The sequence below is a fragment of the Orycteropus afer genome, unplaced genomic scaffold, assembly GCF_000298275.1.
Source record: "Orycteropus afer afer isolate SDZICR_OR568_19922 unplaced genomic scaffold, OryAfe1.0 scaffold00393, whole genome shotgun sequence".
Lineage (NCBI taxonomy): Eukaryota > Metazoa > Chordata > Mammalia > Tubulidentata > Orycteropodidae > Orycteropus > Orycteropus afer.
The window spans coordinates 1,695,509-1,719,853 of record NW_006921980.1 but is presented as its reverse complement, the minus strand read 5'-3'; the positions used below and the strand labels follow the sequence as shown (position 1 = coordinate 1,719,853).

At 39.9% G+C, this 24,345-nt stretch overlaps 1 protein-coding gene across 1 annotated transcript in view; it reads left to right on the top strand.

Annotated features, from left to right (window-relative positions):
- The window catches only part of RNF130 (ring finger protein 130), a gene marked incomplete at its 5' end in the record, with an annotated part of 175,997 nt that extends 152,443 nt beyond the window's left edge, over window positions 1-23,554 (top strand). The window contains 4 exons of the mRNA XM_007953435.2: window positions 8,241-8,323; window positions 17,027-17,123; window positions 20,021-20,225; window positions 23,457-23,554. Of these exons, the coding sequence (XP_007951626.2) occupies window positions 8,241-8,323; window positions 17,027-17,123; window positions 20,021-20,225; window positions 23,457-23,554 (483 nt within the window). The remainder of the gene's footprint in view (window positions 1-8,240; window positions 8,324-17,026; window positions 17,124-20,020; window positions 20,226-23,456) is intronic.
- Between the last annotated feature and the right edge of the window lie 791 nt (window positions 23,555-24,345).

Sequence of the window (24,345 nt, the reverse complement as noted above, 5' to 3'; positions counted from 1 at the left end):
TGCCCCCACTCTGACTGGTGGGCCACAATGATGCTTTGGGTCTCCTGGAATTAGTGTCAGTTCAGAGACAGTGTCCAATAATCCCCAAAAGTCTGATTATTTCCTTTTCTCCAGTGAACAGTCACTCTTGTAAAAGTCCTCAGATCCCTTTGGGGAAGGCTGAGAGAAAGATTGACATTATAAATTTTTGGCAATGTAGTGGGGTCCTTCCTCAAAGGGACCCAGCTTCCCCTTCATTCAAGGGGTTGTGGGTGTGTAAACTTACTCAAGTCTGGGAATTGATTGAGAGGCCATGACTGTATTCTGGTGATTCAATCTAGGCTGCTGCTCACGTGACCTAGAATTCTTCTGTCTATACAGATCAGGTAAATATTTAGTAGGTTTGCCATGTAATTCACTACTGGGAACATCATGCCTAAGTAGCCAGTGCCGTAATTCCACACGAGTAAGACTTCTGATTACTGTTCTGACTCTGCTGTCCATTATGGTAACCACCCTTGCCCTGCCTTTGTCGATTAACTGCTGCCATTTGGCCCCTACTACCACAGGGTCCAATCAGTCCCATCATAGTTAAGTGTCTTAGTTCAATTAGGGCAGTTCCCACTGTCAAATCCAACTTACATAAAATAGCAATCAGAGCAGTCTTCAAGGATGCTGGGGCTCACTTCACAAATTTATTCCTCACCATACTGGTAAAAAATGTGTCCTCTGGACTATCCATTTCTGGGCCTAGGGGTCTAATCTGATAAATCCACTCTAACAGGCGAGTTTCCCTAAGCCTCTGGATATCTTCTTCTACATTATGCCAAGGCACATCTGGTACTTCAACTTGACTTAAGGTGAGCCACTGCATAATGCATGCTTCAGTAAGCCAACCAAATAAACTATTAGATCCTTTCCTAACCTCTCAAGCTGAAACACTGAATGAAGAATCCATACTTATTGGGCCTAAATCAATAAACTCAGACTGATCCCAGTGTTACTTTCCTTGCACCATTATCCCACACCCTCAATAGCCATTCCCATACATATTCTCCAGATTTCTGTCTGTACATGTTAGCAAAATCAAGTAGGTCTTTTTGGGTGTAGCATACCACTTCCTCAGTCAAACTTTGTATTTCACCTTTTGGGGCTCGCTTGGATTTAACTTAGTTATAGGTCTAGCAGCAATGACGGGTGGTTGGAGAAGTTCCTGAGAACATTCAGCAGTGTCTTCCGTGGCCTGCCTCAGGCAGTGATCTGGCAGGAAAAACTTCCAATTTTCCTAGATTCATACTTCATACATTCCATGTTCCAATTAATGGATGTTTGCAGCTGTTTCTTCTCATATTGAGTTGTGCCATGTCAGCAAATGGAGGCCCCAAAAGTTCTACTTTATCCATATCATTAAGATAGGCTCTACCCTGATGAGGAAGCTCTTTCCTGGTCATATTTTGAGTGCCTTCCAACCTGAGGGGCTCATCTCCCAGCACTGTATTGGTCAGTGTTTCAGAGCTATTCATAAAATTTTCCAGTTAATATATTAGACAGTGTTTCACTACTATTCGTAAGGTTTTCACTGGCCAATTCTTTGAGAAGTGGATGGCCTCTTCCCTTTTCTGAGTCTGTCTCTGTTTGGAAGCTCCACTAAAACTGGTCCACTATGGGCACCCCTGTTGGCACAGCCTCCAGTCTCATAGCAACACGCAAGCCACCGCAGTATGACAAACCAACAGACAAGTTCATCTCCCTTAGCATTCCATCCACTCCGCTCACTTCCTGGGCTTCCCCCTACCTGTTTCTGCTAGCCTTGTCTGCCACTGCTGCCTGCCATCTTGGGAGCTGTCCCCTGCCCTCCTTACCTGTTCCAGCCGCTGACCCTGTCTGCCACTGCGCCCTGCCGCCTTAGGGGTTGTCCCCTCACTCCTCACCTGTTCTGGCCACCAGTCCTGTCTGCTGCTGTTTCCTGCTGCATTTGGTGCTGTCTCCCGCCCTCCTTACCTGTTCTGGCCACTATATTGAAAGAAAAATGTCATCTTAGAACTCTATACCCAGCAATAATATCTTCCAAATATGAAGGAGAAATAAAAATATTTTCAGATAAACAAAAGTGGAGATATCTCCAGTAGACTTGCACTACAAGAAGGAAAGTGATGCCAGATGGAAATCCGGATCTTCACAAATGAAGAGCACTAGAAATGTACTGAAACATCAAATTTCTTTACCTACATTTCTGATGTGCTGTTAATGCCATTGATTGTGTTTTTTCATTTTAGATACTGTATTGTTTCATCTCTTAAGGTTAGAGTTTGGTGTTTTATATTTCACATTTCTCTCCTTGTCATGATCACGTTTTTCCTCTAATTTCTTGAACATATAGAGTATATTTATAATAGTTTCAGTGTCTTTATCTGCTAATTACATAATCTGTCATTTCTGGGTCTGTTTCTGCTGATTGATTTTTCTACTGGTTATGGATTATATTTTCCTACTGCTTTTGCATGCCTGGTAAATTTTTATTGCTTGCTGGGCACTAAATTTTACATGTTTAGGGTACTGTATATTTTTAATGCCATTATACACTTTTGGGCTTTCTTCTGGGACACAGTTAAGTTACTTAGGTCAGCTGAGGCTTCTTTTAGGCTTTGCTGCAGAGAAGGCTTTGTTGTTAGGGGCCATCAAATTGGCTCCAAATCAAAGAGACCCTTTGTACAAAAGAATCAAATACTTCCTGGTCCTTGCCAGCCTCACAGTCCTTGCTATACCTGAACCCATCTTTGCAGCCACTGTGCCAATCGATCTCATTGAGGGCCTTCCCCTTTCTTGTTGACCCTCCACTTTACCAAGCATGATATCCTTCTCCAGAGAATGGTCCCTTCTGACAACATGACCAAAGTATGTGAGAGGAAGTCTGTCCATTCTCGCTTTCAAGGAGCATTCTAGCTGTACTTCTTCCAGGACAGATTTTTTTCATTCTTTTGGCAGTCCATGGTACTTTGAGTATTCTTCACCAACCCCACAACTCAAAAGCATCAACTCTTCTTTGGTCTTCCTTATTCATTTTCCAGCTCTCACATGCATATGAGGCAATTGAAAATACCATGGCTTGAGTTAGGCACACTTTAGTCTTCATGGAGACATCTTTGCTGTTCAGCACTTGAAAGAGATGTTTTACAGCAGATTTGCCTAGTCCAGTACGTTGTTTGATGTCTTGACTGTTGCTTCCATTGGTGTTGATTGTGGAACCAGGTAATACGAACTCTTTCACAACTTCAGCCTTCTCCATTTATTATGATGCTGCCCATTGGACCAGTTGTGAGGATTTTTGTTTCTTTATGTTAAGATGTAATCCATACTGCAGACTGAAATCTTTAATCTTAATCAGTAAATTCTTCAAGTCATCTTCATTTTCAGCAAAGTTGTTTTGTCTGCATATCACAGGTTGTTAATGAGCCTTCCTCCAATCTTGATGCCACGTTCTTCTTCATGTAGTTCAGCTTCTCAGATTATTTGTTGAGCATACAGACAGAGTACATATAGTAAAAGCATGCAACCCTGACACACTCCCTTCTTGATTTTGAACCATGTCATATCTCCTTGTTATTTCTGAACAACAGCCTCCTGATCTATGTACAGGTTCCTGGTGAGCACAATCAAATGTTCTGGAATTCCCATTCTTCTCAATGTTATCCATAATTTGTTATGATCCAAACAATTAAATACTTTTGCATAGTCAGTAAAATACAAGTAAACATCTTCCTGGTTTTCTTTGCTTTCAGCCAAGATCCATCTGACATCAGCATTGATAGTCCTCATTCCACATCCTCTTCTGAATCCAGCTTGCATTTCCGGAAGCTCTCTGCCAATATACTGCTGTAGCTGTTTTTTAATTATCTTCAGTAAGATTTTACTTGCATGTGATATTAATGATATTGTTCAGTAATTTCCACACTTCTGTGGGATCACCTGTCTTTGGAAGAGGTACAAATAAGGATCTCTTCCTGTCGGTTGGCTAGCTATCTGTCTTCCAATTCTTGTGGCATAGCCGAGTGAGTGTCTGCAGTAAAAATTTTCAGTTTCCTCATCTTTGACTTTGGTGATTGGTGCATAAATTTTAATAATAGTAGTATTAATGGGTCTTCTTTGTAGGGGTATGGATATTATCCTATCACTGATAGCATTGTACTTCAGGATAGATCTTATAACATTCTTTGTGATGATGAATGCCATGCCATTCCTCTTCAGTTTGTCATTCCTGTCATAGTAGAGCATATGGTTGTCTCACCCCAGATGGCCAAATCCAGTCCATTTCAGCTCACTAATGCCTAGGATATCGATATTTATACATTCCATTTCATTTTTGATGACTTCCAGTTTTCCTGGATTTATACTTCGTACATTCCATGTTCCGATTATTAATAGATGTTTGCAGCTGTTTCTTCTTATTTTGAGTTGTACCACATCAGCAGATGGAGGTACTGAAAGCTTTACTCGATCCACATCATTAAGGTCTGCTGTACTCTGAGGAGACAGCTCTTCCCCAATTGTATTTTAAGTGCCTTCTGATTTGAGGGGCTCATCTTCCAGCATTATATCAGACATTGTTTCAGGGCTACTCATAAGGTTTTCACTGTCCAGTTCTTTGAGCAGTGGATTCCCTTTCCTTCTTCCCCATCTGTTTTCATCTGAAAGCTCTGCTAAAACATGGGCATCATGCATGACCCTGCTGGTATTTGAAATACCGGTGGCATTTCAATACCAGCCTCACAACAACACGTGAGCCTCCATAGTATGACAAACTGACAGACCAGTTCTGGAGAGAAGGCTTTAGTCTATGGCTAATTTGCCCCTGCTACCAAAGTAATAATTTTTTGAGGACTCCATTCTCTTTTCAATGCCCCTTTCATTAAGAAGCCTGTCCACTCTGGCTTCTTAGAACATGAACTATATTCAGCCCTTTGTAAGCTCTGGGTCTTGTTCCACCTACTCCTTTCCAGTGGTTCTTTCCTTGACCTTGGATAGTTTACTCCCAGGCATGTGCAGATCAGTACTCAAAAACTGAAGACTTCTCTGTAAGCCTCTGAAGTTTCTCTCTGTGAAGCTCTGTCACCTTCAGTATTTTTTCCTGCAAATTGCAGCTGTCTTGATATCTCTGAAAGCCAAACTCTGTCTTCTTAACTTACTCAGAACACTGGACTGATTGACCCTCCCCTTCTCTGTACTACAGTGGCCTAGAAAGTCTTGCCAGACAGTAAATTAGCACAGTCACAGGGCTCACCTTGTTTCTTGCCTTTGTTTTTAGATAGTCTGATACATTTTCTTTCCTTAGTTTCAGAATTGAAAAAGGAATCCTTCAATGACACTTGAATACTTTTTGCTAAGATTTATATGATGCTATTAGCTAAAAGAAACTAACTCAAAAGATTTTGTAAAGGAATATAAATAATCAGAGTTATTAAAATTAAGCCATTTGGAATTCCTGTGTGTGCCTCATATTGCCATGCTAGGTGACCAGATGTCATTTCTCTAGGCAACCAGCAAAGCTAGTATAGTATATGTTATATCTCCTTGTTCTTTTTGAACAACAGCCTCCTGATCTATGTACAGGTTCCTGACGAGCACAATCAAATGTTCTGGAATTCCAAAGAAATTTCATTCTTTCTCTCTGTTAAGTAATGCTTGGAACAAAATAACGTATTTAACTGGGCTCATTTTTCAGTTAGTATTATTAAACTTCTTACTATGAACCAAGGTTGATTTTCTGTTCTTACTATTCCTTAGTTCTTCTCCTTTATCCTTTTCTTTGGGGCTAGATTTCCTCAACTTACTCTCTTACCAAGGATTCCATCCTTAGTCCTCTCCTCCTCTCTCTGCAGCCTGCCTCTTGACTTGAGCCGTCACCTCTATGTTCATCTTCAGTCAGTCTTCTTAGGGGGTTCTCTAGGCATTTCTTAGATGTTACCCCACACTCGAGATGTTCAAAACCCAGCTTAGCATCTTTTACCAGGTCACCCTCTCTAACCACCTTTTCTGTCGTTCTTAAAAATCTCCAATACATACTTGAGGTTTACTTCTCTTTTTTTATGACTCTAGTTGATTACTAGATCTTCTCCAATAAAATTGTCATTTCCACCCCAGCCTCTCCATTGCCTTCTGTCACTCCTGTGGTCCAGAATCATTTAACCCTAGAAGCTCATGCACAGACTCCTTGCAGCCATTCTTGCCATCCTCAGCCATTTTGTATATATCAGTTTAATCTCCTGAGATAACTGCTTTTATCATGTCAGTTTCCTTCAAGCACTTTAGCACCTATTCCCCCAGCAGTGCAGCTAGTCTGTTGACTGGTTACTTTGCCACATCATCTCCACCTCTTGCCTTCCACCTGCTTAGAATAGCCTCTCACTCTCTTCTCGTCCAAATCCCATCTGTCCTCTAAGATACAACTCGATGTTTTTCTCTGCAGCCACTCAGGATGTCTTGTCTAATTCTCATCTTCTGTACCCTTTACTGTCTGAGCCACTTGATGAGGCCTTTTAACAACAATCTGCCTGTTACTTAGCAGTGTGACCTGTGAGTGTCTTATCCAATTTTATTTCTGTAGTTCTTAGAACATAACAGGTAGTTACATGGAATTGAGTGTAAAATAGCTACAGAATGCAATGATGGAGATCCAGCTCTGTGGCAGTATTACAAGTTTGCTTTTTTTGTGTGTGAAATAAATTTGCATTTAGAAAAGCATAATAAGAAAGCTCTGGCTGAACACAGTGAAAGGATTTGTTAATGATATGCTTTAGGCTGGGGCTTTTCCAGAAACTGGAAGAAAATTGTAACATGATTGTGAGTATATGAAAAATGTCTAAAAATTGAGATGACTGATCATTGCTTTAATGGCTAGAATTTTCTGCCAGCTGTTTTGCAAGAATGGTGGAGAGAGGATAAAAGGATGATGCAAGGTTATTGCTGGTTTGGATCTTGAAGAAATCTGGAAATCTGAGTTGTTTTAAGACATTTCATAAACAGATTTTACATTAATTGTCACAACATAGTTTAAAAACAAAGTAGATTGGCTTAGATATTGTGGTAGTTAAGGTTGTGTGTCAACTTGGCTGAGCCTGGTTTTGACGATGTAGTTATTCCCCATGATGAGACTGCTAATCAACTCAGTGGTAGAATCTACTGTGAGCAGCTGAGTAGCTGCTTTAGGGATGTGGTCTGCTTCCAGTATATAAGAAGACACTCTGAGAAAGATCTCTGAACTTTCTGGCACATCGGGATCCTGCAGTTGGCTGAGTCTTCATATCAGTGGCCTGCCATGTTGTTTGATAATCCTGGAACTGTGCCGTTTTACTTTTCAGCCTTGGATTTGTCAGCCTCAGCAGTCAGCAGCTGCCTGAGTTAAGAGACACCTCCAGGGATCTTTGTAGGAGATCCTGGATAGAGTGGAAGAACAATGTGGAACAAAACTCAAAATCATTTAAAAAAAAAAAAAAGGGACCACGTTTGCTGGTCTGATAGAGCCTGGTGGAACCCCTAAGACTATGGCCCCTAGCTGCCTTTCAGGTCTGAAATTGAACCCACTCCTGTGGCTTCCAGCCAAACAAAAGACAGGCACATGAGCTGAACATTTATATTAGGTAGATCAATCTTGGGGGAATAGAAGGGCAATGTAATGCATAGGAAGACAGTTCAGGGGGGCAAGAGTGCATGGGAGGGAAGGACACAAGGAAGAGGTAGCTACGGGGAGGAAGTGGGAGAGGAGCTGTTGCATTGTGGGAAATTGCAGTCAGTGTCATGAGACAGTGTATGTAACCTGCTGTATGGAAAATGAATTTGCTCTGTAAACTTTCACCCAAATCACAGTAAAAATTTAAAACAAAAAATGATACCTCCAACTCCAGTGGACCGGGAGCAAGAGGCAGAGCTGAAGCCCAAGGTCAAGGGGCCTTCTCCCAGCCCCTAGAGCTGGCACTTTGTACTCAGATTTCTAGCCTCCTAAACTGTAATAGAATAAATCCCTGTTTGTTAAAGCCATTTACTTGTGGTGTTTTCTGTTAGAACAGCACTAGATAACCAAAACAGATAATGTCATAATTTGGGTCAATATATTGATAGCACTTGATAACTTACTACATTTTTTTTAATAACCTTTCATTTTACAATCACTTGCTTATAGTAGTTGCCACAGGAAAATTCTTAGCTGAATTGTATCTCCTCTGTTTGTATACTTTTAGCATGACTTGTTTCTCTGCTTTTCTTTTCAGGAAACAGACCCTGACTTTGATCATTGTGCAGTCTGCATAGAAAGCTATAAGCAGAATGATGTTGTCCGAATTCTCCCCTGCAAGTATGTCAACTTTGTTTAAATAAGAATGTTGCTGATGTGGCCTGTATGTCTCCCATGCAGAGAACCCACTCAGAATAGGTATCCCACTTGCCTTTGAGAGCCACCTAGCACAGTGCCTGTCTGACAGTCGGGTTTAATGCACATTGCTGAAGTGGGAAATTACAGTGAGCAGTGCTGCCCCAAGAGCAGATCTCACAAATCTTTTCTAGTTATGGAAAACACATGTCCAACTCTAAACTCATCTGTGGCATAAGACATTAAGGTTGAGTTTTATTTGTGATGATTTTGGGTTTAAAAAACAGCCACATTATTCATCTCCATCTTCCATCAGAGTACATCACTAGGCCCTCCAGTAAAACCTCAGCAGTGTTCACTTGACTGTGGATACTAGGGATTTGGATTAAGTCTTTTTCTGAACTGAGATTATACCAAATGGGAAGCACTGCTATTTGCTGCATGCCTGCTTGAGGTCAGATACTCTGTGCAGTTTACATTTGCTGTCTCCTATAATCCTCTCAGCTGTCCTAAGTGTGTAAGTATTTTTATCTCCTCGGTACAATGAAGGATAATGAAGCCAAAGTCATTTCCCAGGGTCACACAATTCAGAAATGGCAGAGCCAGTGTTCACCCTGGTCCGCCTTCCTGTCAGTGTTTCTTATATAGTGTCACGTACCTCCCTCCAAAAGGAGAATGATGGCCTGTACTTCGGCGCAATTAAAAGGCACATTTTCTTCGTAAGCATGTTAATTTCTGCAGCCTCTGGGGAATGTGAAATATTAAGTCAATGATGCTGAATGTCAATTAGAAAAGTATAAATTACCTGCTGAGAAATGTAAAGTCAAAGATACTTCTTCTTTCTTCCCCCCTCTTCTCTTTAAAACACACTGACTACAACTCTGCCCTTATAATAGGAGCTCTGGTGGCATAGTGCCTAAAATGAGAAAATAATTGTTAGTAGTTATGACCATAAGCCTTCTGATGCTATTTGCTCACCAAGTAATCTGTTTTGAGCCAAGGAAAATTTGTCTTTTTAAAATCCTGTAACCTAAGAATAATGCTATATACTGAAATAGAAAAATCAAGATTCTGAAAGTCAAGTCATTCTAGTGTATATGTAAAGGAAAATCTATGAAACTGAAAAGATACTGTCCTAAGAAAGTTAAATTATATAATGATCAATTTAGTGTCACTCGCAGTCATTTAACAGTCTAAAAACATAATGCCTAATGCAAATGTAGATACAGGTATAAATCAGGAAAATAATTGGTTGAATGCATTATAAGGGATAACCAGCTGTTACCTGCTTTAATTTATTTACTTTTTTTTTTATTGTGCTTTAGGTACAAGTTTACAGAGCAGAGTTTGTTTTGCATTCAACATATTACCTGCTTTTAAAAAGTGTGTTTACCTGCACAGATTTTTTTGACACCATAATGACCAGGAAGAAGCCAAGTATTTCGAAAATCTCTGTCTTCCTGTCAGTCCCTCGTAACCCCTTGGGACCTAGAAATAAAGGCCTCCAAAGCCATTCCTGGTTATTGAGCGTCTTTTCCTCAAGTGAGCCTCAACCTAAAATAGATTATTCTGGGAAGCTTACTTCCCATTCTCTCCATCCCATAGTGTTGGCTTTTTCAAAGTTTCATACTTAGTTCTCTTTGTTAACTTAGTCCAGTACTTTTCAAACCTGACTATATGTCAGAATCAGGAGGGTAGCTTTCAAAAACACATCCTTGCAGGGCCCAGGCATTTTTACTTTTAATAAGTATCTGATTGGTTTGATACTGCAAAGCCATGTCCTGTTTTGAGATCCAGAGTTTTGATTGATCTCTTCCTTTTCATGATTGCACCTACCACTAGTGAAGTAGTTCTCACCCTTTTCTGTTTGTGTTTTAGTTGTGAATTTTAGAATTTTTGGTAAATTCAATGGACTTTCTTTGCCTCCATAGTTACTGTACTATTCACTTGGTTGTCTGTCAGTTCCAGGTCTTTGACAAGAAATGCTTACTGCCTGACCATATATCAGAGTTCTCCAGGTGGCTTTGGAGCCAACTGATGCTTCTTACTCTAACATCTTAAGTCTCAGCAAGTTACAGCTCTGTCTGAACTATGTTGGACAGCCTGCTCAGCAGAACATTTAATCTAACTGAAATCATGACAACATATGAGGCTTAGATGTAGTAAAATTTAACTGTACTCATTCAGCAACCTTTTGACAACTTGACTTAGATCATGGTTTCTTGACCTCAGTACTGTTGACATTTTGGACTAGATCATTCTTTGTTCTGTGGACTGGCATGTGTGTTACAGGATATTTAGCAATATACCCAGAAGATACCAGTAGCTCCAACAACAACAACCCTGGTTGTGACATTGCCAAAATGTACCCCTGAGGGATAGAATCTCCCCCCATCGAGAACCACTGACCTAGAGGATGGCTACTTACAAAATACTCATGTTTATTCCGAGTCTTCTCCAGAGCTCTTGTTTCCAAATGATGCCTCTCAGGTACTTTCCACCTGGGCCTCTGCGTGCCAATTCTCTTCCCTCCTCAGGGACCTTGCATTTATCTTGTGCTTCTGCTTACACTATTTCTTCTGCCTAGGATGACCTTCCTTTCCTTTTTTTTTTTTTAAATCTCTGTGGTCTTTGAAACCAAGCCTAGATGTTGCCCCTGCTGAATCTTCCCTGATCTCACATTGCCAAGCGACTCTGGTATCACACTGACCTCCCACAGGACTCCGCACAGACACTAAGCTGGCACTTCAGCCAGTGGGCTCCATCTCAGCTGGGTCCTGCGCATAGCCTGGAAATGTTTTCTTCTTCCCTTTGCTGGCTCTACCCATTATCACAGCAGCACTTTCACGTATATTCATGTTCCTTAAACATCTGACCTTACTGTCAACTTCAGAGAGAAAATAATGGGTATCTCCCTCAATTTCAGACCTCTAGCCTTCAGGCATGCCTGCCTCTGTACCTCCCTTGTACCCTTTTTTCCCGTCAGAGTATGGGCAACCCTCCTTTGGGCTAAAGCTGCTCTTTCCACTTGGGCCTCTGTGAGCCAGTTCTCTTCCCTCCTCGGGGACCTTGCTCTATTGACTGTCTGCTCCCTCCTCCTCTGGCTTTTATTCTTCCTGTCTCTACTCATCAGCATTTAATCATGCTCAAGCATTTGCTCTTCCCATTATTAAACTCTTTCAAAGCCAACCCAAAAATAAAATTCACTGCCATTGAGTCAGTTCGGACTCATAGTGACCCCCATTGGATTTCTAAGGCTGTAAATCTTTACAGAAGCAGACTGCCCCATTTTTCTTCCACAAAACAGCTGGTGTGTTAGAACCACCAACCTTTTGGATAGTAGCCAAATGCCTTAACCACTACACCACTGGGGCTCCTTCTTTCAAAGCCATCACTCTCCAAATGTCATACTGCAGCATCTGCCCTTCAAGGCAGACTTTTAAAGGATCTACACTCACTGTCTCTTTACCTCATTAAGGGGTGAAGAAAAGCCCAGGTGCCTTTTTGTATATCTGTCTTTAATTTTAAACAAGTTTGTCTGGAGAGAGAACTAAAACTCTCTGTAGCTGTCAGCCTCTCATGGGTTGCTGATTTTTTGTTCCATGACCTTTACTTTTCATCTTCTGTCACATTAATTTATTGTGGACAGATGGCAGTTGGCATTGCTTTGGGGACCTCCTGCTTGTGTCATTTGATTACAGTTGATCATCCTTTGAATGTTAGCCAACATGTCTTAAAAACTGAAAAAACATTACCTTTATTTAGACCTGTTTTATTTAACATCAGCCACAAAATTTGTTAGTAGTTAAGAATACGTCTTCAGGAGTGGAGAGCTGCAGCTTGGTCTGTGATGCCACTTTAGAAGCTAAAATGAGTCAGTCAGCTGGCTGGCTTGAGGAGTCACTGTGATCACCTCCTTCCCCCAGAAGGGAGGGCCTGATTTAAACAGTGTGCCACCCCAGGGTAAGAGAAAAGAGTTCTTGTCTCTGACCTTTAATGATCTTGGATCCTTTTGTATTTCCCAAGTTCTAGCATGACACCCAGAGGCTACAGAGCTATGAAAACAACTCACCTTTGATACAGGCTCCTCATCCCATTGATCGTTCTGTAGTGTGGCATTGTGGGAAGTAGGAGAGGGGAGAGTACTTGATTTCAGAATTACTGGTTTTATTCCTTTTATTGTTCTATCCATTTCACATTTTGTATGCCAAAGTCTTTCTTCAGGAGTAAAGGACTTCTTTGTTGACGCTCTAATGTGCTTGGGGTTTTCCTGTTTCACTATTCCTCAACCCATTACCGGCTTTCCAGCCCAGTACACCACCCAACCCTAATATGGTGGGCCCTTTTCTACTTTTATGTGGGTTTTCATTATTTGAATCTGTTTCATTATAATAATGGGAAGGGGCTTCTTTTAAGGGTTGGGATTGCCCCAAGTAATTTCTTCTGGGGTCCTTCTGTGGATGTTGGTGGGACTGGGCATGTGGGTACTGGCATGTCTGGGGCCTGAAGCACATTGAAAGAATGTCTTAACCATTTATTGGGGTACCATATAAAAAATTAGCATTACTTTGCCTCAGTGTATGTTTACAATACTTTTCATTTGCGCAGTCCTTGGTACTTTTCCAAGTAATCCCACACAATTTTTTACTTACTTCTCCAAATACACCCTTCCCCACTATCCTCTGCCCCCTGAAGTTTTACAGATGAAAAAGCTAGGAATCAGAAAGGATGGTTTGCAGACAGATAGACAGTTGTAGTTGCAGAGCTTTGCCTAGAAGGAAGGGAAAGGCCACATTGAGTTTGGTGAAACCGTAGAACTGAGGAAACAGAAGCAAGAGGGTTAAGAGAATGGGTGATGATGAAAAGGGGACAACAGTACAGAGCAGTTTGTCCCAAAGATTACATCCGTGACAGGAAGGAGAGCACTGGGCTTTTGTCAGAGGGTCAGTAAAGAGAAAAATTTCTCAGTTTTATTTTCAGAAGAGAAAGATGTCCTGTGGGAATTAGACAATCAAGACACCTGGACAAGATGTACAGAAACTGGACTGTGTGGGAATCTGGAAAAGTAGCTGCTAGATCTAGGAAGGAAAAAGGAGAGGAGGGGAAAATGTCTTAATTTTGCCAAGAGGGTGAGGGAATAACAAAATGATGGGGTAAATGGATAGTCTAAAGGAAAAGGTTTTTTTTTAAAAAAGAAAAGAAAGAAAGAAAAACTTTCTTCAGATTTTGAGCTAGCTAAGGAAAGGAAACCTTTTTGTTTGTTCCTAAAGAGCCAATTAGTCTTTGTTGTTCTTCATTAAAATACCCCACATTTCGAGGAGAGGTTATATGTGTTTAGTAATATTGGGGGGTGGGTAGCACTTTTCGATCAATAAACCTAAAGGGAAAAAATTATTCAAGAACCCCAACATAAGAAAAGTCCATAATTAATTATTGATAATGTAAAGTTAAAGGAACAGATAGGACAAGAACACTCAGTTCATGGAGCTTTAAAAATTAAAAAGAGATTTTACAACTTTATTCTTTCTCAATAATCAGTAACATGAAAGAAAAGAAGGACAATGAGAAAAGGGAAAAAATAAAAGCACTGTTGAAAACAGAGAGTGACAAAAGACAAACCACTATTTACCCAAAGTTACTCACTGCTACTTGATTTTTTTCACCAGTGTCTCTCGCAACAGTTACATTCAGCTGCTACCCACCCACCAAAGCAGCCCTGATCTTCCCCTGGCCCTTTAACAGATCACATAACCTTATTTCTTCTATCACCTGTCAACTGGCTAAATCCCTGTCACCCTACCTAGAACTGGCCTACAGCACCTTTCCAGCCATCCTACCCCCATCCAGTACGAACAAAATCCTCAGGACTTTCCGGTGGTGGCTTCCCATTCCTTAAGTAGAATCCTTAAAGATTTAAATAAAAGCCTTCAGCCATGATGAGGGTCTGGTTAACTGTATTCCATACAAGTTTAAGACTAGATTGATGGACTCAGAGCCCAAGATCTTTATTCTTACCCCCAAAGAAATGAGTACAAGACCACCAACTGGTAATAGGTAGGTGTGTATATAATGTTCAGGCTGAAGCTGTAAGCATAATGCTTATTCCAAAGCTCACAACAATGAGTTTTGAAGACCTTTTTAAATCAAAACTGCATTTTAAAACAAATCTATATAGCAACATTAAGGAGCTCTGGTGATGTAGTGGTTAAGACATTTTGCTGTTAACCAGAAGGTTGGTGGCTTGAACCCACCAGCTGCTCCACAGAAGAAAGACGAGACTGTTTGCTTTCATAAAGATTAGAAACTCGCCTTAGAAACTCACCGGGGATCACTATGAGTCGGAATAGACTCTGTGGCAATGAGTTTGGGTTTTTTGATATATAGCAGCATTGTGTTGTTGTTATGTGCCATCGAGTCGGCCCCAACACATAGCGATCCCTCCTTGGGTTTCCAAGGCGGTATCAAATACGGAAGTAGATTGCCCAATCTTCCTTCTGAGGAGTGGCTGGTGAGTTTGAACCGCCAGCCTTCTGGTTAGCAGTCAAGTGCCTTAGACACTACACTACCAGAGCTCCTGTGTTGTTGTTGTTGTTTTTGTTATGTGCCGTTGAGTCGGACCTGACTCACAGTAACCCCTCCTTGGGTTTTCGAGGCAGTATCACTGCAGAAGTAGATTGCCCCATCTTCCTTGCGAGGAGTAGCTGATGGGTTTGAACCACCGGCCTTCTGTTTAGCAGTCAAGTGCCTTAGGCACTACGCTACCAGAGTTCCCCAGAGCTCCTATAGCAACATTAAATTATCTATTAACAGTGAACATTTTAAAGGCATACCATGGGTCAATTTGGTATCTTTCTCAACGTTCCTGTACATTATTTTATCCCAAGACTCAGATTATAGCACTCTTTCCAAAAACACCCTGAAGACCTGCCCTTTCCCAGTTGGCCAGTATTCTAGGACTCTATATGGCTTCATTTCAGCTTCTCAGGGCTACCATGCCAGGGTACTTGAACTTGGGGAATCATTTCAGCACCTTCCACAAAGTCTTTACTCTCTTCCGAAGGGCACAAGTTCCTTTTCTAAGAATGCAAAACCCTCCATGACTGACTGATTTCCAGTCATAAAGATGTGGCTTTCTGCTCTCTTGAATAAGAGAAATATCACCCATCCTCCCCTTTAACATTTTGGCTAAAATCAAGTGTTACTTGATTCTTAAGAACAGTATACCCTAAAAATAGTTCCAACTGCTCTGTAAATTTTACTGCTAACATAGATTGCTTAGAATTGTTTTGAAATAATACTTAGGTGACTTTTTAACAGATCTCCATGAAACTAAATTAATAATTATGCAGCAAATCCTTGCTTTTTTTGTTTTTCACTTTTTTTAAAATTGTGATTTGGGTGAAAGTTTACAGAGCAAATTCATTTTCCATACAACAGTTAATACACATTTTGTTTCATGACATTGATTGCAATCCGCATAATGTAACAGCTCTCTTCCCAATTCCTCCCTGTGATTACCTTTTCCTTGTCCTTTCCTATGCATTCCTGCCCTCTGAGCAAGTACTGCCCTTACCATCTCCCATGGATGATCATTCTAAGGAGTACACTTAACTGGTGTAAATGTTCACCATTTCTTCATGCCTCTCTCTCTTTGAAATATAATGTCGGAAGCCACAAGAGTGAGTTCAATTCCAGGCCCAATGGGTAACTAGGGGCCATAGTCTTGAGTGTTTCGCCAGGCTCTATCAGTCTTGCTCTTTTTTATAATCTTGAGTTTTGTTCCACATTTTTCTTCCACTCTGTCCAGGATCTCCTATACTGATCCCTTTTTGAATGTTGACAGTGGTAGCCAGGCACCATCTAGTTCTTATGGTCGCACAGTCATGAAGGCTGAGGTTCTCATGGTCTTCTAGTTCCTTGGACTAATAATTTCCATGTGTCTTTGATTTTCTTCATTCTTTTTTGTTCTGGACTAAGGGAGACCAATTGTCCCATCTTAGATGGCCACTTGCAAGCTTTTAAGACCCTAGTTGCTGCTCACCGACGTAGGCTGTAGAACAATATTTTTGTGTGGTATGTTATGCCAATTGAGCTTGATGTTCCCCTTGACCATGGTCCTGAACCTGTGGGCCCAGCAACTCACTCAGGGTGTTTGACTTTGGCTAAAAAGTTATCATAACTTTGCCCTGTTAGCTCTATTATATATGTGAATATTCTTATAGCACATACAAATACATATGTAGAAATAACATCTGCCAAACTTATAGATGTGCAGAGAACTCTTGATTCAATTTTTGTTTAATATCTTTTGAAATTCCATTTTTCTGCTTTAGCTATTATAGAAAACATAGCTGAATCTTTAAAGTATGACTCATGATCTCCTGTCTTAATAAATTTCCTAAGTTTCCTCAAGTCCATTTTAAAATTTCATGAAATAAAAAGTCCAAACAGCCAAATCCTGCTTATCAGTTTTCATTACATAGCAGTATAGATACATAATACTAAGTTCAAGAGATTTTTTGCAAATTATATTTTAGTAAGTCTCCAGTATTTCTTTGTGTCTTGGGACTTGCAGATATGTCCTAAAAGGGAGGAAAAACAAACTAATTAAAAATTCCACTTATTTGCATTTGGGGCTACTAAGTTTTCCATATATAATTTGTGATGCAATTTTCCATTATTTTATAGGCATGTTTTCCACAAATCCTGCGTGGACCCCTGGCTTAGTGAACATTGTACCTGTCCTATGTGCAAACTTAATATTTTGAAGGCCCTGGGAATTGTGGTATGTGTCCTAATTTGTTACTACTATTGTGTATTATCCTAACAAACATTGTATAACAATTGGCATAATAAGAAGCATAACTGAATCTCACAAGAAAACACAGTTACTCCAACAGTGTCTTTCTTCCAGATTACTTAATGTCTAATCCATCTGAGGGAACTCCTGGAAAAGAATATCAATAACTATAGTAACCTTCACTTTTAAAAGTATGCTTCTATTGAAGTGGTGAGTGTGTCATGAAGAACTGAGGTAGAGAGAAGGACATGATTTTTCTTTATTTGAATATCTTTAAAAGAAAAAAGAATAGGATAAAGAGTTTTAAGTTTTGGTCCAGTAGTTTTTCTGCATTCAGCATAATAGGAGACTATATAATCACTTTTTTTCCTTCCTCCTAAGTTTGGCCTTAGCCTAATGTGTTAGTAAGTTGCAAACAGTGAAAGTGGGCAATGACTGAAGCTCTGGGAGAAACCTTTGACAGCCTGGCCGGTGCTTTAGCCAGGTGTGCTGCAGTTGGTACTTCAGGTTTGACAGGTGCCAAATCCATGTTGACTCTTTAAAGACCTTGAAGACTCTACATTTCCTTGTTTAAGAGAAGTGTATATCCTAGGTTAAGGAGCTCTGGTTGAAGCATTTGGCTGCTAACCAAAAGATTGATGGTTTGAACCCACCAGCTCCTCTGTGGGAAAAAGATGAGGTGGTCTGTTCCTGTAAAGATTTACAGTCTTGGAAACCCAATGGGGACAGTTCTGTTCTGTCCTGTAGGATCACTATGAGTCAGAATCAACTCTGTGGCAGTGGGTTTGGTTTATGGTTTATATATCCAAGGTTACTGCTTTTTAGAAGAAAATAAAATACTTTCTGATCTCAAGAAAGAATGGATGAATAATCTCCTTATGGAGCAAGAAGTTTAGTTTGACTCAACTGAAGTGCTCATTATTTTATGTTTGCAACCTAAAGAAGATCTGAATAGTTCTATTTGAAATACAGTGTCGGGTTACAGGTTCAGTTCAGTCTACTTAGGCGGTGATGCCTCATTTATCCTGTCTCTGAGATTGAGATGCTCCACATCTATGAAGTTTTACTTTAGCTCAGGATTTTACTTGGCATTATTGACATTTTGAGCCAGATCATTCCTTGTTGAGGCAAGAGGGTGTCCATTGAGGCTGTGTATCAGCATCCCTGGCCTCTAACATTAAATGTCAGTAGCACAACATCTTAGTCATGACAGTCAAAAGTGCTTCCAAACATCGCCAAATGTCCTTGGGAAGAAACGTCACCCCCAGTTGAGACTGGTTTAACATTAAGCATATGCCATAATGATCAGCATATAAAGACATTTGGAAAATATTAACTTAGCCTTTCTCATTGCCTCTAGGCTTATTTGTTTTGTTTTAAGGGCTAATAATTTCCCCCTCTATACTTAATAGAAATTCTTCTAAAATATAGTATACCATGGCTCCAGAAATATAATAAACATCATAAACTCATCTAACTGGGCATCAGTTTTATTGTTGTTGTTAGATGCCATCGAGTCAATTTTTGACTCAAAGTGACCCACTGTGGCAGTTAGCCAAGCACTTAATCATTGTGCCACCGGAGCTCCTTGGGCATTACTGTAGTATCAATCACTACACTGTGCTGTGATTTTTTTTTTTTTTTTTTTAATAGGGCTCTGGGGTGATACAGAACAGAATTCTTTTCCCAGGAAGCCATTGGTTCTAGATTTGGTTGACTCACTTTTTGTATGTAAGCTCTTCTCAGCCAGCCAGCCTTCCTGTGTCTGCTTCTAGAGTGCTATCCATTGGAGGCTAAGAGAACTGAAGTTTACTGGGGATGCCACATATCCATATTGTTAAATAAGAAGACTTTCATGCCTATACTGTGATTGGTAGGCTTTGTCACCAGCTCGCCTTCAAAATTAGATGCTTAGGTTTTGAAACAGAGCATTTTCTTACAGTTCCAAAGTCTTTAACTTTGATCTGCTCTTGGATGTGTGCTTTACTTGTGTTTAAAGGTAAAAGATATTTAGAAACTGATTACTAGATAAATGGAGCATTAGAGAGAAGTTAACAAGATGAAAGCAGTATTCTGTTACCTGCTATCCCTCAACTTTAACATAAGAGCCAAAGAAATAGAGTTCATAATTTTTTTAATTGAAGGCTTGTAGTTTACTAAGGAGTTCTGGTAGCATACTGCCTAAGGCACTGCCAGATGGTTAGCAGTTCAAACCCACCAGCCTCTCTACAGCAAGAAAATGAGGCAATCTGCTCCGGTAAAGATTTACCTACCACCTTGAAAACCCAGCAGGGTTGCTGTGAATCGAAAGCAACTTGGTGGCAGTGGGTTTGGTTTTTTGTTTTTTTTTGTTTTTTTTTTGGTTTGTCATTTAATAAAGGAGTCAGTGAGTGGCACAAATGGTTAAGTGCTATACTGCTAACAAGAGGTTGATGGGTCAGACCCAACTAGGGCCTCCTCAGAGTAAGGCCTTGTGATCTGTTTCCAAAAGGTTACAGCCTTGAAAACCCTGTGGAGAACTTCTACTCTGCACACAGGTTTGCCGTGAGTTGGAATTGACTCAGTGGCAACTAACAGCATGACTTCCTTTTGCCTATGAGGTGTGTCCACAAAAGGATGTCATTTCTTTATAAACATGCAGTGGCCAGTGTTCTCAATTCTGCAGTGTATTGGGATTCTACTTTTTACCTTTCTTGGGAGGAGATAGTCTGTTCCTTTTGTAGAAAAACTTGTAGGTAAGAGTGGGAAGGAGAGATAGAGAAAGAAATGATAGGAAATCTCATGGGAAGAACTTAGTTACATCTTTTCTGTAGAGTGTCAAACAGATTTGTCAAAAGATTTATTATTCTTCTCATTATTTTTAATATGGAAATATTTTGCAGCCAAATTTGCCATGTAATGATAACGTAGCATTTGATATGGAAAGGCTCACCAGAACCCAAGCAGTTAACCGAAGATCAGCCCTTGGTGACCTTGCCAGCGACAACTCCCTTGGCCTCGAGCCACTTCGAACTTCGGGGATATCGCCTCTTCCTCAGGATGGGGAACTTACTCCTAGAACAGGAGAAATCAACATTGCAGTAACAAGTAAGTGGGGACCCTTTGCCCCAGGTGCAGGCAGTTTTTGCTTCTTGTGTTTAGCCTGTGGTGACTGCTCAAGAGAAGAATTCATTCACCTGGGCCAGCAATTTAGTCTGTAAATTTAGAAAGTAATGTGTGTTTTTGTTAAAAGAGATACTTGGAATAGTGAAACTTGCTTTACATTAAGGAGCTTGTGCATTTATATGTGCTTAATAGTAATATATATCATTCAATGAGCAGTTTTCAGAGATTTGCTTTAGTAGCTGTTTTATAATCATTGCATTGTGAACAGGTATTTTAAAAGGTAATTTTGGAATTTGATGTAGGCTGTCAGCAGTATCTTTGGTATGTTTTGTAACTGTGAGCACCAGTGCTTTATATTTGCCTTGCTACAGACAACATAGTAAAAAATGAATCTAGAATTGGAACATAAAAATTAAAATAAAATTCTTAACTTTCAAAATAGTTGAGATGGTGTTTATTTGCCACTTTTTATGGAAGTTGGTCTAATGTTGGTCTCTTGATAGTTAAATCTTTGATACAGTTGTACTACCCAAGGCAGGAAGAAAGTCAAAGGGTAATCTGCCTTTAAAATAGTCTAGGCTGGTTATGAACAAAGCACTCCCATGTTTGATGGCAATGCCTAAATTCAGTATGCGTGGTCTGACCGGCGTGTGTATGGGCAGTATAGACATTCACCTGTAACCAAACAGCTCTTTTCTCCAATTCCATCCTTTCCATGTGGTTTTCATCTAACAACCTTTCATCCCATCTTTGTGTCACCACCCTGGTGCTGCCTTTTTCAGTGTATGCTGTTGCTTGCCTAGAGCTTCAAGCCCTGAACCTGATGGGACTCTGCTTAACTCTGGGAGTTAGTAAAATGGGTAAATCTATTACAAAATATGTTTTCCTTCAGATATTAAGACTTCATATATTATGTGATCTGTTCAGTTGAAGTATACATGTTTTTAACCAACCAAAAAGTATAAAAAAAAATGATTTCCCAAGTTTTATTTTGTCATTTGTCTAAACTCAAGGAGCCTTCATTCAGTTATGAAATAAGTAAAACTATTCTTTGATACAGCTCATTTATTACCATTTCCCAATGGTTTATTTTAACAGCATTTCATGTTTTTCCTACTTTATCAGTTAGTCTTCATGGTTTAGAATTTTAAAAATTTATCTAGTAGTAATAAGGAGACAAAAGTTGATTGTTGGTTTTTTTTAAATGAGGTATTGTAGGTCCTTCATTGATCAGACATTTATTGAGCACGTACTACTACATTAAGTACTGACCCAGTTCTATTTGATGTAAAAATGTCCCTACAAAATCTTATTTGGGTAATAAAAAATACTATTTTGTATACCAGATTAATCACTGTCAGAATTTATACATGATGTTAGTTTAAAAAAAAAAAAAAAACATATGGTTAAATTAGACCAAAGCTACCTCTGTTTTTCCCTCCAAAGTCCTGTAGCTCCATAGCAATTACCATGCATTCATCCAGCATCCTCTGTGTGCAAGGCACTGTGCTAAATCGGCACTGAGGAGGGCAGAGGTGTGAGAGACCCTGGCGCAGTGGGTTGCTACCAAAATACCTCTGGGCCTGTGGGACTTTGCTATGATGGTGTTTACTTCTTGGTTACTATTTTTTATAACTGAAATGCCACATAAATATGAATGGTATGTGCAGAATTAGGGAACAAACGTAATTGAAGTTCTGCAAGTTAATCTGTTAATATGTATGAAAGTCTCTAAGAAGAAACAAGAATGCTGTGCTCAGCTCCTTGAAGATGAAGACCACTAAACTTTGATTTTTTAAGAATGCCAGTGTACGCTTTTTCTAAATATGTATACAGGAAAATATATACAGTGCAAAGACAGATTTTGTATGGATTCTTGAATATTTACCTTGACTTAAATAAAAATCTTATGAATGCACTCTTTTGATGGGGAATTTGTAATTCAAGAAACAGAACCTTCACTGTTAACCTAAAAGGAAAAGTTTTGCTAAGCATTTTATTAATATAAGCCAAGATGGGCAGAGAAATGTATGGAACCAACTCAGTATCCTGAAATCCCTTAGGGTGGTTGTTCTTCACCTTCTGAGGATCATCACCTTTAAAAACTACTAAAAGTGTAGTAATCTTTCTATAGAAAAATGCCTAAACAATATAATTTTAGGGATCATGGAATACAAATTAAATGTTAAACACAGCTCTTACATATACCAATAGATGTAAAGTATAAATATTTCCTCCCCCTGCCCTATGAAGATATACAGGGACTTTTACTTTGTAGCACTTTATTAAACCAGTCTTAGTGTGTGCTCTAGGAAGTATTTTATAATTAAGACTTTTTAGGAAGTCAGATTGGTTCCCAGGTTATTTTTGAGGTTTTGAGTAAGTACTGTTTTTAGAATATTTCCTTGACAATACAGACTTTGAAAAGTTTAAGGGGAAATATTAACTGACATCCTAATCTAGAGAGAGAAACTAAAGAACTCTGAAAATACTGTGCACCAGAGGTTTTTAGCTCCTTGGTGGGCCAGCTGCCTGATAAATCACCTGCCCTTCCTACTTCCGCTTGACAAAGCCAGAAAAATCAGTGCTGCTTCCCAGCAATGTGGGCATGAAGGGTAGTCCCTCCTCCTGAGACATCGGTGAGAAGTCCTTTTTATGTAGACATTACTAGTAAATCTATGCATAAGAGAAAAGAATGTAGATGTGAATGTCTTGGAAGTCTAGTTCATGATTGCTTGGAGTACCCCCATCACCTTTGAGAACCATTATTCTGTTCTTTTAAGCCTTTCTTTAAGAATGAGTGCTGCTACTATGCAGAAATGACAAAATGAAGAAGGAAATAAGGTTATAAGTATGACTAGTTCAGTTTGCTGTCATTTAAATTAACAACAAAAAAAGTCCACATGCAATTTCATACACATATTTTGACTATGCACTTTTTGGTGGCCGTACTCCTTACAGGCCTCAGGACCTTAACTGGAAGAAATGGTTGGGCCATGCTTTCCTTTCTCCCTTACAGCTTTCACCACTACTTCCACTAACCTTCTCCAGTTAGTAGCTCTCTGGCAAATCTCCTCCTGCTTCACTTCCTTGGGCCAGTCTTGGCTCACACCTCCGTTGACATCTGCTTCGTTGCATTTAAGGGAAATGTTGACGTCGATTTGACTTAAGCCTTCTCCCCAGAGTGATTTCCTCCCTTTCCTTTGTCAACAGAAGAATGGTTTATTATTGCCAGTTTTGGCCTCCTCAGTGCTCTCACACTCTGCTACATGATCATCAGAGCCACAGCTAGCTTGAATGCTAATGAGTAAGTAACAAATTGTTTAGTTTGTTCTTTGGATTGCATGTGCCAGATGATCCCCCCAGAAAAAACTTATTTTTCATAAGGGTGGTAAGAATTGGCTTTCCACCAATTTCACACAGATCTTAATGGGGTCATATCTAGCAAAATAATTTATTTCATTAACATACGTTTTTAGTCAGTAGCACAGGTTGGGAATTCACTTTGCTCAACAATAGCTCACTTGAGAAAAGATGTAGGGGTTTTCATTAGCCACAAACATGAAGTGAATTAGCAGGAAAGTACAAATGCCAAGGCAGTGTAGTCTTATGATGTAAAGAATGTCAGTGTCCAGGTCATTAAAAGGTTGGCCCTGCTCTACTGTGGCTCATCAGACCTTACCTGGAGTCCTACACATTGAGCTGTGAGTAGAAAACACTGGCACCTCAGCCCGTGTTCAGAGGACAGTGACTTGGATTTTAGCCTGCAGGAAAGAAACACTAGGGAAGACCTGCTGTTTCCAAATATTAGGAAGACTGTCCGGGAAAGAAATATAAATGTAGACTCTATCTCCAAAGGGCAATATGAGGACCAGAAGGTAGAATGCAGGCAAATGTTGCCTTGATAAAAAGAAGAACATCAGGCAGTAAGACTGCTAAACAATGGAATGGATTGCCTTAGCCATGGGGAGTACCCAGGCCTGAGAATGCAGAAGCAGGATGAAACTTGTCAGGCTGCTGTAGGTTAGATGTGTTTGGAGGTTATAAAATTGGACTAGATGATTGTTAAGGTCCATTTTGATCCAATGATTTTCCAAAAGTA